This window comes from Anabrus simplex, chromosome 1 (assembly GCF_040414725.1).
Source record: "Anabrus simplex isolate iqAnaSimp1 chromosome 1, ASM4041472v1, whole genome shotgun sequence".
Taxonomy (NCBI): Eukaryota; Metazoa; Arthropoda; class Insecta; order Orthoptera; family Tettigoniidae; genus Anabrus; species Anabrus simplex.
Window position 1 is genome coordinate 1,373,843,876 of NC_090265.1, and position 16,656 is coordinate 1,373,860,531.

The window sequence follows — 16,656 nt, forward strand, 5'->3', positions numbered from 1 at the left end:
GATACTAAATTGCCTATTATCTTTAGAGATGAGCCTTACACCTAGAATTTCATGTTTGTAATCTTTAACTTTTTCTATCTTACAAATTCTTCTTTCAACAGAATGAATACGCCGCCTTTTACCATTCCTATCCTGTCTCTACGATACACTAAATTACTTAATTCTATTCCTTTCTTTACAATACTTCTACAGTTCAACACTAACCTTTTTATGTCATCCCTACTTGACTTCCAGATCCATGTACCCTTATCACCGCTCCCTAGACCAATGTACCTCCCTACAACGCTTCTAAACAAATTTCCTGACTTATACGTACAACTGCAGTTTAAGTGAAGGCCATCTGGGCGCGGATCCCTACCTTCTACCCACTCATTAGGACCAAGAAATCGCATTCCCAGTTTCCCACATACCCACTCCGTAGTCTCATTTAAATCCCCAATCACCTTCCAGTCAGTATCCCTCCTACACAGTATTCCACTTATAACAATCTCCGCTTTCTTAAACATTACCCGTGCTGCATTTACCAGATTCCGCACATTCCCAACTATGTTGGTATTTATACCTGCTTGCCTTACGTTGTTGCAACCAACGTGAAATACTACCACCTTCTCCTTTCCCTCCTCCCTCTCTTCTACTTTCCTTAACATCTGCTTTAACCGAATTCCTGGATAACACTCTACCCTGGTTCCCTTCGTTTAACAATTCATTAATTAGCCCATTTGAGATGTTTCAGCGCAATAACCTGATAGACATTATTGATCGTGATAATCACAACACCGGTATTGCCGTTTCTTGCTTCAAGAACAACCACAAACAGTTGTCTTATTGTTTATTGTGGTGAATTCTCGTGCCGCTTATTTTTGTGGACATTACGGCTTGTTTTCAACACTTAGTGTCGCTTTTCAGTCGGTCATAATGGCTCTTTGGCCTGAAAAAACGTGCCATGGGCAGTGACATTAGTGGAGGATGGGCGCAGTATACGTGCTGCGTAGCCGATGTTATATGAACGTCTTGTTATAACGTGTAAAGAACTCTTAAAATGTGCAGAGAGGACAATATCTACACCAGTAGGTCTGGTTCTAGTCGTAGAAGAAGCACTACCGAGCGCATTATTATTATTATTATTATTATTATTATTATTATTATTATTATTATTATTATTATTATTATTATTATTATTATTATTATTGTACCAGGCGGTACACCTCCACGCCGTTAATTTAAAATGTGCGCCAATTGAAACTCCTCTGCTGGAGGAAGTCTGAACTTTATTGACGGTATTAATTTTCTACTTTCTCAGAAGATGTCACCACGTGGAAAACTTTGAGTTTTTGAACTGTGTCATTTTTGATGTGTTTTTGTTTAGCTTGAAGTAAGAAGTGTGAACTTTCTCTTCTAGAGGACACTACTGAAGATCAACAACGGTGCACTCTAGTGCGAAATGAAAGAACTGTTTTTTGGAGAAAATTTAATTTCAAGAGTTTGTGCTTTGTTAAATTTCTTTCAGTCATTGTTTAAGTTGGCAATATTCACCCCTTCTTTCCCCTTGTGTTGAACCTAACCAATCCCGAATTTCTTAAATTAATTTCTATCCAATCAGATGTATCTTCCCCCAACTTGAATATGTTACTGTGTCCTACCCAATAAAGTGTTTGTGGGAGGGTGTTTTCATTCCCCTAACGCCTAGAAACTTCCGCGAGAGTATTTAAACTGCTGATTTTTGGGTCTCTCGGCCACTTCTGTTCCATCTTTCAGTGCGTAAGGTACACAGCAGGGGGCGGGAAGCGCCTCTTTCTTCTCCAGCCGTTCAACACTAGGTAATGGCCAATTAATAACTTCTTTCGTTGCTAGCTTAGCAGTTTAACTCTCGGGGCGGGTTCTAGGACTTCCACCATGTAACTTTCCTTTAAAATGTAAAAACAACTGGTATCTATTCTATCTTTCAAACTACATATCGGGATAGAGAGTGCTTAACCCTCTCGAGCTCCCACTCACATCGTCTTGAGGTGAACTTATTTTTCTCAACCAATTCTTCCGTAATGTATTGTAAATTGTTATTTTCTTAAGTCACCTCTGTAGTATGGGATTAGCCCTTGTATTAACGGCCTAGTGCCAAGTAGGTCTTAAACAAAGTGTATTAGGAGTGCAAGTTCGCCTCCCCTCAAATTGTATTTTAGAGGTCATGTATTAACCTTCTTGTCATTTAATAGACCTCAGTAGGTTGGGTATTTTACCCCTGTGTATATGTCCTTTGAGGACAGCTTAAAGGTGGAGTTTGGTGTGGCCTGGGAGAGGCTTAAATTTGAGAGCGAGTGGCTCTATTGAAAATTGTATGTTGTATGCCTCGAGGAGGCTTTTCAGTGTAATTTGGAGCAAGGGCTCCTAGGTATGAATGGGGTTTTCTGCCCCTCTGTTAAAATTGTGTTTGGGGTAAAACTGAGCTGATTGCCCAAGAATTATGTTTCTGACTTTTGAAGCCCCAAATGGGGTACCTATGTAAATGTATTTTTCAATCGTGTTTCGGCTACTAAGTACCTGTTCTATTTGTTGTTACCTAATTTTAAAAAGAAAATATAACCTTGTTAAATTTTAAAATTAATTTCACTTTAGTAGCTTGAGACCTATTCACCACCCAGCACCTTCTTTCATGCATAACTACCACAAAAACACGGTAACAAGTGGTAGCAGAGCGTGGTTGAATGGGTCTCAATTTAGCCCCTTTTGACGGCTACACATTGTTTTGATCCGAACTCTAACCGTTTTCTCAGTTGCTGGAATTTTTTTGACTTTTTCAAAATTGTTCTGTCATCATGCCCGGCCCTCGCGATGTTCTCCTTCTTAACTATTTGCGCAAGGAGGAGTTGATCTATGAATTAACTATCAGAAATGTGCAATCTGGGGGCACGGTTGCAGTAGACACTAACAAGCTTAGAGAGTCCCTTGATTTGCCCATTTCCATCCCCAATTTGGGAGAGAAAGAAATTGACGACTCTCTTTCCACGATCACGGAGAATATTACTGGGCTAGCTTCTGTAGTTAGTTTTTTTGATGAAAATGATCCGTCTCCTAATCAAATTAAGCGTGTGCAAGGCAGGCTATATCATTTTTCGAATAGGGTTAACGATCTGTTGTCTCTAAAACTGAATGACGTTCAGAGGAAGGAAGCTAGTACGCTCCTGGAAAATATTTCCGAATTATCTAGTAAGGTCACTCAATTGTTAACTGGGGAAGTTCCTCCCAAAACTGACCAACCCGCCACGATGAATGTAGGTAGCGAGGGAGAACCTCCTAAGGGAGAAGTAAATAGGAAAACCATCGCTGCTCAAACTATCTCTGCCCCATTGGACAACGAGTCTGAACGCCGTGCATCGTTGAGTAACATCCGTTCTGAATTAACTTCTTTGCCCCTGAAACCTCTACCTACTATGTCACCCGGGTTCAGCAGTTTGCCTCATCCATTAGCTATGTTGCTCAGAGGCATCTCTAAGTTTTCTGTTAATACCACTAGTGACGTTATTTCGTTCTTAAGGTTTTTAGTTGAATTTCAGGATCACGCCCTTGTGTTTTCTCTTTCTCCTTGTCAGATTTTGCAAATTATCTATCCGTATGCTATAGGTATTCTCTCAGACAAAATAGTTAGAGCCATTGCCGAGCAATCAACAATTGAGGATTTCCATGCCCATTTGCTAGCTAACTTCATCCCGGCTAGGGCCAGGTCCTCCCTTATTCAGAAATACTATTATCGGGTACAGCGCTTGGATGAAAACCTGGCAGACTTCATCCAAGATATTAAGTTTTATACTAGGGTGTTTGCTCTCCACTTCCCTGAGGATCAGATCGTGCAAGCTATTGTTGAAGGGATCTCACCACCCTACAGGTCATATTTGTGTTTCGCGGCATGCCCGCAAACTTTCTCGGAACTTGAAGCATTGGCCGTCTCAGCGGAAGGGGTTAGATACGCCGATTCTTTGCGTGTCGCGAAAGAACCCCCGCCTTCCATTAGTAATACTCGGCCTCCACCTCGCCGATCAGTCACCCCTCGTAAATGTTATGCTTGCGGGTCGCCTGACCATCTGCGCAACAAGTGTCCACTGATCAAGTCAAGTGGGACGAGGAATGGAGCCGGGTCATCACAAGGCTGTTTTAAATGTGGGGCCTTCTCACATATCGCCAAGAATTGCCCAAACTCAAATAGCACCCCCTCCTGCTCAACTTCTGGTGCAAATTCCAGCTATGCCAATAATAAAAAGTGACTAGTGGCTTCGTCTGAGTCGACTAATCCATCTTCCCAAGACTCAGCCCCTAGTAAACAGGTTGTAAATGCAGAGAACGATCAGCCTTCAAATTCATCTTTTGAATGCCCTAAAGAATGTCTTAGGATTGCGGCGGATACCCCCGCACCTGTTCCTTTTCTTAAGATTGAGTTAAATAACGAGCCTATAACAGCTCTCGTAGATTCAGGCAGTGTTTGTTCGATTATTTCGGCTGAATGGTATTCTAAATTGAAATCGGTTTGTAAACTTCCTGACTATGTCTCTTCTCCTGTTCAATACGTTTCGGCTAATTCATCTCCATTAGAAATTCTAGGTTCCTTACTGGTCAAAATTCGTATTTTTAAGTTTACATGGAAACTTAAATTGTTTGTGGCCAAGCAAATATCTTGCCCCATTATATTGGGAGCTGACTTTATTTCTCACACTGGTCTTGTGCTCGATCTCCAGTCTAGGTCGTGCTCATTCAAATTTGCTTCTAGTTATAAAATCCCACTATTAAAGTGTAATTCTGTGTCATGTTCTCCTATTTCGCCTACCCAGGATGAGATGTTGTTAGACCTTAGACATCTACCTGAGGAGCAGGCTGATAGTATTCGCAAACTGTGTCAGTCGTTTCCCGACGTGTTCTCTGATACTCTTGGTGTTACTGACCTTATTGAATACAAAATTGAGGTCACGGATTCGATTCCTGTCCGTTTTCCACCTTATAGGCTATCTCCACCTAAAATGAAGGCTCTGAAAGAAATTATCGATCAGATGTTGAAGGATGGTATTATTAGGCCCTCTAAGTCGGCGTATTCATCGCCTATTTTTCTAGTCCCGAAACCCCAAGGAGGCTTCAGGCCTGTCATTGATTACAGGGCTCTCAATCGGAAGGTGGTGTTGCAATCTGTGCCCCTTCCTGACCTTCATTCTTGTTTTTCATGGTTTCGTAAGGCCAAGTTCTTCACCATCTTGGACTTAAATCAGGCCTATAATCAAATTCCCCTTGCCGAAGAGTCTAAACACCTTACAGCGTTTGCCACGGACTGGAATTTATATGAATACAACCGCGTGCCTTTCGGGCTCCCTACGGGAGCAGCTGTACTCACTAGGCTACTAGATAGGGTCTTCTCCGACATCATATTCGAGTACTTATATCACTACTTAGATGATGTCGTCGTATTTTCAGAGACTTTTGAAGAACATCTAGATCATCTGCGAGAAGTTCTCGATCGCCTTCGTAAGGCTGGGTTAACTGTTAAGTTGTCCAAGGTTGCCTTTGCTAAGCCCTCTATGTCATTCCTAGGGCATATTGTGTCACCCGATGGGGTAGCAGTCGACCATTCTAGAACACAGGCCATCCGTGATTTTAAACCTCCTAAGGACATTAAATGTATCGCCAAGTTCATTGGTATGGTGAATTTCTTCAGGAAGTTTATTCCTAACTTCGCTAATAGAGCGGCGCCCTTAAACCTTCTTCGTAGGAAAGGCATCAAATTTGAGTGGGGACCTTCTCAACAAGCCGCTTTTGAAGACCTTAAATTAGCTCTCTGTAATGCCCCTGTTCTTGCTATGCCTGATTTCTCGAAGAAATTCATCGTCCAAACCGACGCGTCGTCGTCGGCGGTAGCTGCAGTCCTTCTCCAAGAGACTGAACTAGAGAGGCGCCCCATCGCCTATGCATCTAGGACTCTCTCGGCTCAAGAAGCAAAGTACTCCATATATGAGCTTGAAGGTTTGGCAGTCTTATTCGCCTTAGAAAAGTTCCGTCTCTATCTGGAACACGTCAAATTCGACCTGGAGACAGATAATCAAGCCTTAAGCTGGGTCTTAGGTAGACCGCGTCGTACTGGTCGTATAGCCCGTTGGGCCATCCGTATTTCTGCCTTCCAATTCGATGTCAGGCATATCAGAGGTACCGAGAATGTTGTGGCTGATGGACTCAGCCGTATGTTTTCTAACGACGTCGAGACCCAGGAACCGGCCGACAGTTCATCACCTCCCGAGTCCATACTCTCTGGTGTTAATGCCATCTTAACAGATGCTCCCATGCTTTTTAGGGATATTGAGAAATACCAACGTGAAGATCCGACGCTGGCTCCGATAATGGAAACCCTTTCTTCTGGGGAACATGTTGTCCCTTATGTTCTGAGGAATGGTGTTTTATGTTGCCCTTCGAGGCATGACAAGATGATGAAAGTCGTCGTTCCAGCTGTTCTGGTGCCTATGATCTTCAAGTACTACCATGAGACCCCATTAGGGGGGCATCTTGGAATCTTTAAAACCCGTGAAAAGATTCGTGAAATGTTCATCTGGAAAGGTATGGACGGTGAAATCCGTGAACTTGTAAAAGCTTGTAAATCATGTTTGCTGAGTAAACCCACCATGTCCACCAAGGTAGGCCTTTTGTCTTCGCATCAAGCGTCGCGCCCCATGGAACGCCTGTATATTGATTATGTAGGACCCTTCCCCCTGTCAAAGGGTAATGCCAACAAGTTCATCTTTGTGTGTGTAGATGGTTTTACCAGATTTTCTTGGTTATTTCCGACTAAGCTGGCTACCGCCCAGTCCACCATTACTTGCTTAAATTCTATTTTTGCTTTTGGTCCGTGCCAATATATTGTATCTGATAATGCTAAGGCTTTTACATCTAATTTATTTCGTAAATTCTGTTTTGACTTGTCCATCTCTCATGTAACTACTTCTGCTTATTACCCTCAACCATCTCTGACTGAACGGGTTAACCGTAATCTCAGGTCCGCACTTATTGCCTATCATCATGAAGATCATTCCAGGTGGGACACGTCCCTGCATTGGATAGCTTTTGCTTTGAATTCGGCGGTTCATGAATCACACAAATTTACTCCAGCTTCTTTGATGTTCAAATTTGTTCCCAACACGCCGCTCTCGAACCTCTGGTCTCTGAGTGACGTTCTGCCCGAGACAATAGATCCGGACAACATTAAAGATCTTTGGAAGAAGGCTAAAGCCAATCTTAAAGTGTCTCATGAAAAGGTTAGGGAAAGGTATGATCGTGGACGGAGACCCACCACTTTGAAGGTAGGTGACCAGGTGATGGTCAAAAATTTTGTTCCCGCGGGCAAGCTTGCCCCCAGATTTCATGGGCCATGCATCATTCTCGATTTTCTCACCCCGGTTACGTTGTTATTAAGCAATCCAGCCACCGAGAGGATATTTAGGGTTCACCTGTCCCAGGTGAAACCGGTGTAATTTCTGTGTTAACTTGCTTCATATTATTTTGAAAGGATATGAAGGTTATATTTTTTTGAGTTTCACTTTTAAAGCATTCTGCCCCTTCTGTAACATTTTGGTTTTAGATGTAAGCCTTTTGTAAAACCTGCCCGATCCGTTAAACTGCTATCCTGTCCTTGCCACGGCCATTACCACGCTCCCGTCTCCTGCTTCACCTTATACAGTGGCTTAACTTATGCCATGGATATTTGCACGCCGCTGGCCCCTCAACCTCTCCACAAGCCTGTACCCTCAAAGAAGATGATAGTCCAACACAATTCTGCCGCCTAGCTTTAATGTTTCAGTGCCCCCGCAGCCGCGCGGCGCTGTGCCGCGGCTGGGTTCGAGGACGGGCCCACTCGGCCCCAGCGAGGACGACATGTGCACGGCGAGCCGGAGCTCTCCTCCCGGCCTAGGCGGATGTGCGGCGCACGACCTGCTACATGCCCGCAGCCTGTATCTGTTCACCGCGGGCGCGGCGTACTTCAACACCTCTGCTCCCCTCATAGTGCGGGCGAGCGGTATCTCAGGGTACTTGAGGGGTCCGAGCGGTTTCCTTTGGACGCAAGCTGTAACGGCCGGTCTGGCCATCCAACTTAGCCTACATCAACTACATGGACAGTCACTATAAGCAATGACTACACTTGGGAAACCAACAAGCAATATTTGGTGGACGTTGCAAAATTCTTCATCACTTTTAAGTATTAAAAGTTTATCTTCAGAATTCAACTTCTACAACTTAAAGACTATACTTCACCTGCAACAACAAAATTTTGAAACTGATACAAACCAAATTAAGAAAATCTTATAAATTTTTTTTTGGCAATCAATATCCTTATCTACATCAAACCTGGGACCTGGTTTTCAAACAAATTTCATATATCACCCCTGGTGGAACTTTTGGGGGGGGGGGAGGTCTGTACCAGGCGGTACACCTCCACGCCGTTAATTTAAAATGTGCGCCAATTGAAACTCCTCTGCTGGAGGAAGTCTGAACTTTATTGACGGTATTAATTTTCTACTTTCTCAGAAGATGTCACCACGTGGAAAACTTTCAGTTTTTGAACTGTGTCATTTTTGATGTGTTTTTGTTTAGCTTGAAGTAAGAAGTGTGAACTTTCTCTTCTAGAGGACACTACTGAAGATCAACAACGGTGCACTCTAGTGCGAAATGAAAGAACTGTTTTTTGGAGAAAATTTAATTTCAAGAGTTTGTGCTTTGTTAAATTTCTTTCAGTCATTGTTTAAGTTGGCAATATTCACCCCTTCTTTCCCCTTGTGTTGAACCTAACCAATCCCGAATTTCTTAAATTAATTTCTATCCAATCAGATGTATCTTCCCCCAACTTGAATATGTTACTGTGTCCTACCCAATAAAGTGTTTGTGGGAGGGTGTTTTCATTCCCCTAACGCCTAGAAACTTCCGCGAGAGTATTTAAACTGCTGATTTTTGGGTCTCTCGGCCACTTCTGTTCCATCTTTCAGTGCGTAAGGTACACAGCAGGGGGCGGGAAGCGCCTCTTTCTTCTCCAGCCGTTCAACACTAGGTAATGGCCAATTAATAACTTCTTTCGTTGCTAGCTTAGCAGTTTAACTCTCGGGGCGGGTTCTAGGACTTCCACCATGTAACTTTCCTTTAAAATGTAAAAACAACTGGTATCTATTCTATCTTTCAAACTACATATCGGGATAGAGAGTGCTTAACCCTCTCGAGCTCCCACTCACATCGTCTTGAGGTGAACTTATTTTTCTCAACCAATTCTTCCGTAATGTATTGTAAATTGTTATTTTCTTAAGTCACCTCTGTAGTATGGGATTAGCCCTTGTATTAACGGCCTAGTGCCAAGTAGGTCTTAAACAAAGTGTATTAGGAGTGCAAGTTCGCCTCCCCTCAAATTGTATTTTAGAGGTCATGTATTAACCTTCTTGTCATTTAATAGACCTCAGTAGGTTGGGTATTTTACCCCTGTGTATATGTCCTTTGAGGACAGCTTAAAGGTGGAGTTTGGTGTGGCCTGGGAGAGGCTTAAATTTGAGAGCGAGTGGCTCTATTGAAAATTGTATGTTGTATGCCTCGAGGAGGCTTTTCAGTGTAATTTGGAGCAAGGGCTCCTAGGTATGAATGGGGTTTTCTGCCCCTCTGTTAAAATTGTGTTTGGGGTAAAACTGAGCTGATTGCCCAAGAATTATGTTTCTGACTTTTGAAGCCCCAAATGGGGTACCTATGTAAATGTATTTTTCAATCGTGTTTCGGCTACTAAGTACCTGTTCTATTTGTTGTTACCTAATTTTGAAAAGAAAATATAACCTTGTTAAATTTTAAAATTAATTTCACTTTAGTAGCTTGAGACCTATTCACCACCCAGCACCTTCTTTCATGCATAACTACCACAAAAACACGGTAACAATTATTATTATTATTATTAGCGTATGGCGAGAAAATTATACACATAATATGCAATATATACACAATAACAAAAACAATTGATTCACTTTAGGCATTAGTGTTATCTGCTACATCTGAATGTCCAACTTTTCAATGCACTGTAGTGCTTCCGCTGGTGGAGATAGGAAGTCTTCCAATCTACCTGAATAAGCCCGAAATTGACACTCGCTTACAATGGGAAGGGAATAGGCTGACGGGGGGCTCCACAATCACATTCTGGAGATGGTACAAAGTTCCACTTGTAGAGAGAATCGCTGCTCCTTCCATGACCTGTCCTGATCCTGTTCAGTCTGGACCAAGTTGCACGTGTCAGTTTGGAACCATTTGCAATTCTTTCCCCTCTGAAGATGTCATGCAGGGGCAAGTCAGGAGAGTTATTCCAGCGGCCTTTCCACTCCTCCAAAGCATTGAAGATGGTGGACGTCTTCAGAGCAGCATCACAAAGGGGTGGATGTCGCGATTTCAGTCTTTGGAGACTAGAGCTGGTATGTCATTTAGAACAGGTGGCAGGGGATTCTTGCAGATCTTGTTGTACTCTCGAACAAGAGCACTGGATCTTCGTAAGTCAGATAGCATTATTCCAGACAACAGTGGGAGCCAGTGAACTGGAGTTGATCTGATGGTGCAAGATATGAGACGCATGCTGGTATTCAATTGTGGGTCAATATACTGTGTATACGGGCTATTAATCCACACTGGAGCACAATAGTCAGCAGCGGAGAAAGCCAGTGGTAAGGCTGAAGAGCACAGGATGTTTACAGTAGATCCAAAAGTAGTACCAGTTTGCTTCTGAATAATAGTGTTTCGGGTTTACAGTTTCTTCGACGAGTTCAAAAGATTTTGCTTGAATGATAAAGTCCGGTCCAAGGTAACACCGATATATTTTGGATACCTATTGTGATTAAGAAATCGATTGGAGAAGGTAATATTTAGTTTTAAGTTAGCACTGAGCGCGATGGTCGCTTTCTCGAAATCCAAATTATTCGTGATCGACACACAACAGCTGTGGAGGTCAGAAATCGTTTGCACAAAGTACTGAGCAGGAACATCAGCGAAAGGACAGTAAGGAGGAGGTTGTATGAAACCGATTTAAAGCCCAAGAGACCCACCACAAGACATCTGCTTATACGTAAGCATCACGCCTCTGGGATTCAATTCGCCAACACCCGTCGAAACCAGACTGTTGAGCCGTGGAGCTCAGTGCTATTTACGAATGAATCCAGATTTGATTTGAGGGCACCGGGTGGAAGGGAGAGAGTATGAAGAAGGTCCGGGGAGCTTTAGGGATGATTCGCACTATGGGTACGACCACGGTCGCGGTTCAGTCAGATATTTTTGAACTGATTTGATGGGAACTGTACACACTAGCGGTCACAGTACGTGACGGTACGAGCACAAGCAGGCAACGATCTTCCCAAAGAATATTTGACCAGAGCGTGATCGTATCGTTCCATGAGCGGACCGGCAGTGTGAATACACCACGTGCAAGCAACGCACATTCGAGCGTACAGTAGTGCCTGCGCTTTTCAGTCCCCACCCCAGCTTTTAGTCGACTGTGTGGTATCGCTTTGAAGTTTTGTACTTTTCTAGATTTTTAAAGAAGTGGCAGATCTGAATCCTCTTTATCCGCGACGATTTGATTCATATTAACATGAGTAGAAGTAAACGTTGTTCTACGTGGGGTTTTAAGAAAGGTAAGTAGTACAACATATCTCACGTATTTAATGTGTCTAGTGTATTTACAAATTACTGTATGGCAATAATGACATTTCATTACTGCATTTCAAATGGTTGTGACCAAATATTAGTACACAAATTTAAAAATATGAACTGAGACTACCTACAAATTAAGAATACATAATTTGTATACACTTGAAATTCAGTGTTTCTATGCAGTTAGAATACAAATATGAAGTTGAATTAATAGAGAATAGCACATGAATTTTTATATCCTTTTTAGATGAAGCATTGATTGAACTAGTAAGGAGCAAGCCCATGTTGTATGACATTAGTTCATCAAGTTACAGCGACAAAGTTGCAAAAAGGAATGCCTGGCAGGACATTGCAGTTCATTTGAAGCTTGAAGGTGAGTAAGCTTATCCGTCTGAAGGTGTCCGATCTCATCATATTGAGAAAACACAAGTCCATCTTGTGAATTCAGAGAGCTTTTGAACTTTTCTCTTACAGCGAACGCCTCAGATGGAGCGTTTCCCCCTTTTCTTCTCAAGTTATGTTAGGAAGCATACTCGTTCATTCCAACGATGTTCCAGCATTATTTCGAATGATATTGTGAAGAATGCATGCTGACGGAACAATACTAGTAGCATTTTTAGGATATGCTTGCAGTCTCCTTAAAAATAACCTGAACATTTACGCTAGAATTCTAAACGTACACTCAATTACTGTTCAGGCACGAGATAATCTGTAATTGAAAATTCTTTATTTCAGTATCTTGCTCTGTCTGAGATCCTGGATAAGGCCTCATCAAATATAGCTTTAGTGGAAATGCCTCATCCGCAACTATTACGTACGGTAGAACCGCGTCACTCCCAGGTAGTGTAGTCTCCTCTGGTATATTTGACGTTCTTTTCTCGAGGGCTCGCCCAAACTTTGAATTAGCAAACACACCTCCATCGCTGTTTCTGCCGTAAGATCCAATGTCCATGGCAATAAAATGGTAGTTAGCATCACAGAGACCTAAGAGAACAATAGAAAATGACCTTTTATAGTTAATAAAATATTGGGACCCACTTTTTCCTGGTGCTTCGATCACTAAGTGTTTTCCATCAAGGGCACCCAAGCAATTAGGGTACTACCACACATTCCAAAGTTCTTCGGCTATTCGCTGCAAGTCTTGCTTGTAGGTGTTTGAATAGCTTCCCGCAGTAAATGGTTATTTATTGCCTTACACACCTGTAAGGCTATTGTCTGAACAGTTAAATGCCCAAAACGATAACTGAATGCGATTGTCCTATAAGAATCCCCTGTTGCCAGAAATCTGAAACTTTCTTTGTTAATCTGCTTACCATCCAGCGTTGGTTTTTTCTTCGGAGACAGCGAGGGATCCCACCTCTACCACCTCAAGGTCAGTGTCCTGGAAACTGAGACATTGCGTCGGGGGATACAACTGGGGAGAATTACCAGTACCTCGCCCAGGTGGCCTCACCTGCTATGCTGATCAGGGGCCTTGGTAGGGGATGGGAAGATTGGAAAGGATAGGCAAGGAAGAGGGAAGGAAGCGGCCGTGGCCTTAAGTTAGGTACCATCCCGGCATTTGCCTGGAATACAAGTGGGAAACCACGGAAAACCATTTCCAGGATGGCTGAGGTGGGAATCGAACCCACCTCTACTCAGTTGACCTCCTGAGGCTGAGTGGACCCCGTTCTAGCCCTCGTACCACTTTTCAAATTTCATGCCAGAGCCGGGAATTGAACCCGGACCTCCGGGCTGGCAGCTAACCACTACACCACAGAGGCGGACGAAATATGAAACACACAATAATAATAATAATAAATATTATTAATATTATTATTACTATTTTACTCTTATTGTTATTATTATTATTATTAGAGTGCATTTTTTCACATTGTTACTTTTAAATTCTATTTTGTTTTAGGTGCCGAGTGCAAGGAGCGATGAGAATCCTTAAGAAGTCAACACCGAAGGTACATTAACAAGCAGAAAACAAAAAGCGGCCAGGCTGCTTCAAAAATTCTCAAGTGGAAATATGACGACCAAATATCTTTCCTTAAGGAATTTATGAAAGATAGAGAACAAGTGACATCTGTTGTAGGAGAAGATGGTTCTGGCACCGAATCAGATGAGATGGTTAAAGAGGATGGAGAGGAAACTCAGGACGACACAGTCATAATTCAACATGAACCCGATGAAGTATTAGAGGCTGAAACCCAACCAACTCAACAGGTACGAAAAGTAGGCAAACGGAAATTACCAGCAAGACCTCAGGATGCGTCAAGAGGAAGAACTTCTGAAAAATTAATGAAATATTTACTGAATACAAAGAAAGATGAAAGTGTACCTCATCCCATAGACACGTTTGTTTCTTTGATGGCCTCTACGGTAAAACCCTTCGACCCAATAGACCAACAGTTCATAAAAAGGAAAGTTTTTCATTAGTGAGTAAAGTTGTTACGGGCTCCCAAAATTACGCTATTATGCTCATCTTTCGTCTTACCTTCTGCCTACTTCGTCGCCTTGCGGCTATAAACATTTCTACTGGCATCAATGTCCTCCGTCTCCTCACCCGCCTCGTCTGCGACTGCCTGCTGTTCCTGCTGCCTGCACTGCACTTGATTACGTCACCTGATTCCAGCATGTTCTCGGCCTCGCTTCGCTACTGTATATAAACTCGCCGTATCCATCGAATTGCGAGTCAGGCATTCTCTGTTAATGTAAGCGGCGGGAGCAGGCACCTTTTTGCACGGCTGGCCCGTGGCGGTTTTTAAATTATAATTTAATTCTACGAGACTTCACTTCTTCACTGTGCAGGGTGAGCAAACTTACAATCTTGTTATTCTGATTTCTTAAAAATGTTGGCTTCTTTCGCCTTAACTTACTTTGTCTTTTCGAACTCTGGCACATGCTGGGCACTTCATGCAGTTTAGGATATACTTTTTCTAGCCTTCAGTGTTTATGATATTTCTTCAAAGACTTGTGCTTGGACGAACATCTTTCTCTGTTAATAACTTTCTGCACTTCCTGAGTGCGTGTAATTTCAAAGGAAACAGAGACAGTAGCCTGAATTTTCCCTCCTTCCATCCTTGCCATTCACGTCAATTATTTTCCCATTCCCAGTCCTTTACTTCCTTTCCTTTTTTAATTCATGTGATTCGATTTGTAAAAGTGGCCTGTACTTGTTTCAAACCAATTGGTATTTGGTTGTGATTCGTCGTACCTTTTTTCTCTTTAAATGTTCAGGATTACTGTTAGTTTCCTTCTTTAACTGCGATAATATTATTCTATTCTGAGTCGAAACTGCTTACTATTGCAGGAGTGTATTCCTCAAGTGTAAAAAATATGTTGCTTTCCTAGTTATCAGGTTATTACCCAGGTCTAATCGCGGTCTAAAGATCGCCCTTTTAAAATTCTTTGTGTAACTGTGACACTTTGAAAATTCTAGTCAAACGAAACTATTATTGTAACTTGATTTTTACTATTGTGTGAATTTACTTGTTTGTATTACGTTTTACCTTTGGTCATGTTATTAATACATCTTGTGCTTTGAACCTTGTGGTTCTGAGGTGTACTTTACTTCCCTACTCTCCCTATTCTCATGTACCTACCATGATATATACCTCCTGGGCACAGGTCCAGACAATCACTGCGCGAACTCTGCTGAAATCTTGTTGTTTATTTTGATTACAACGCTTCGTTCTATATCCTTCGTCGCTTGGTGCTCGAGCTCCCATACTTTATATATGCTACATGGCTGGTGTTCTCTACAAGGCGTGACCTTGACCTCAGCGCTTCTGATATCTGAGCACATACTGATTTATGACTGGGCCTTTTCATTACCTATGCAGTCACATACATTTATCGTAAGACTAAAATATACGAATAATGAAATGTAAAAAGTGGAGGTGAAGTATTTAATACAGAATCAGAACGTATCCATCCATCAGCGTCCACCACAATACACTGCACCTGCATCATCACCTACTTTGCCTCAGTATTCTGTGGCGTCAATTTCATTATATCAGCCGCTAACTCCTGAACTAGAGGTTTCTCCACAGCAACAACAAGCAATTCCCCCTCAAAATAACGCTCCTCCCACTCGTAGTGTATACGGCAAAATGTGGTAATGTGTAATGAAATCTACTGAAGAAAGATATTTTGTTTAAAAACAGTGACAATTTTTTCTTGCAATATTGAGTTAGTTTGTGATAAAAATTAAATATAGACAATGTCAATAAAAATTCATTCATTTAAGATGCTAGGGGGCTTTACGTCGCACCGACACAGATAGGTCTTATGGCGACGATGGGATGGGAAAGGCCTAGGAGTTGGAAGGAAGCGGCCGTGGCCTTAATTAAGGTACAGCCCCAGCATTTTCCTGGCGTGAAAATGGGAAACCACGGAAAACCACCTTCAAGGCTGCCGATAGTGGGATTCGAACCTACTATCTCCCGGATGCAAGCTCACAGCCGCGCGCCTCTACGCGCACGGCCAACTCGCCCGGTCATTTAAGATGAATGCAAGTGTGAAATATTCTCTTACCTCAAACACACAGCCAATTTCTGCCTTGGAGTTACGGCTTCTACAAATGTTGAGTTTGTTTTCTGAAGTTCGGGAACAATTTTTGACAGGATCATAACGAAGGTACTGCAACCATCCCACCAACGCCATTGCCCCATAGAACCACATGACAGCATCATAGTCCCCACAATTTCGGGCTACCAAGATGTCATCGACAAACGGGTCTCTAAAAACTCCATATCTCAATTATTCCTAAGGTCAACATATAAATAATAATACTGGCGTTCCAGTTATTTAATTTATTTATAGAAATAAACACGAACGAGTTAAAAGAATCCTTTAAATTTAATCGGGTTTGTGCGAAACACCAAACATTCAGTCTTAGTGGACAGGCTTGAACAATAAACTTGGCAGTACCCTTCCTAACAAGGGATTGCTACCGCTCCCTATTTCTAAAATCATAAATCATACAAGGCAGAACCGCAC

At 42.3% G+C, this 16,656-nt stretch overlaps 1 protein-coding gene across 1 annotated transcript in view; it reads left to right on the top strand.

Moving 5' to 3' along the window:
* Positions 1 to 16,656, top strand: part of LOC137498203 (prolyl 4-hydroxylase subunit alpha-1-like) — a 698,966-nt gene that overhangs the window by 131,725 nt on the left and 550,585 nt on the right. The window contains exons 4-5 of the mRNA XM_068225776.1: positions 11,915 to 12,040; positions 13,748 to 13,878. Of these exons, the coding sequence (XP_068081877.1) occupies positions 11,915 to 12,040; positions 13,748 to 13,878 (257 nt within the window). The remainder of the gene's footprint in view (positions 1 to 11,914; positions 12,041 to 13,747; positions 13,879 to 16,656) is intronic.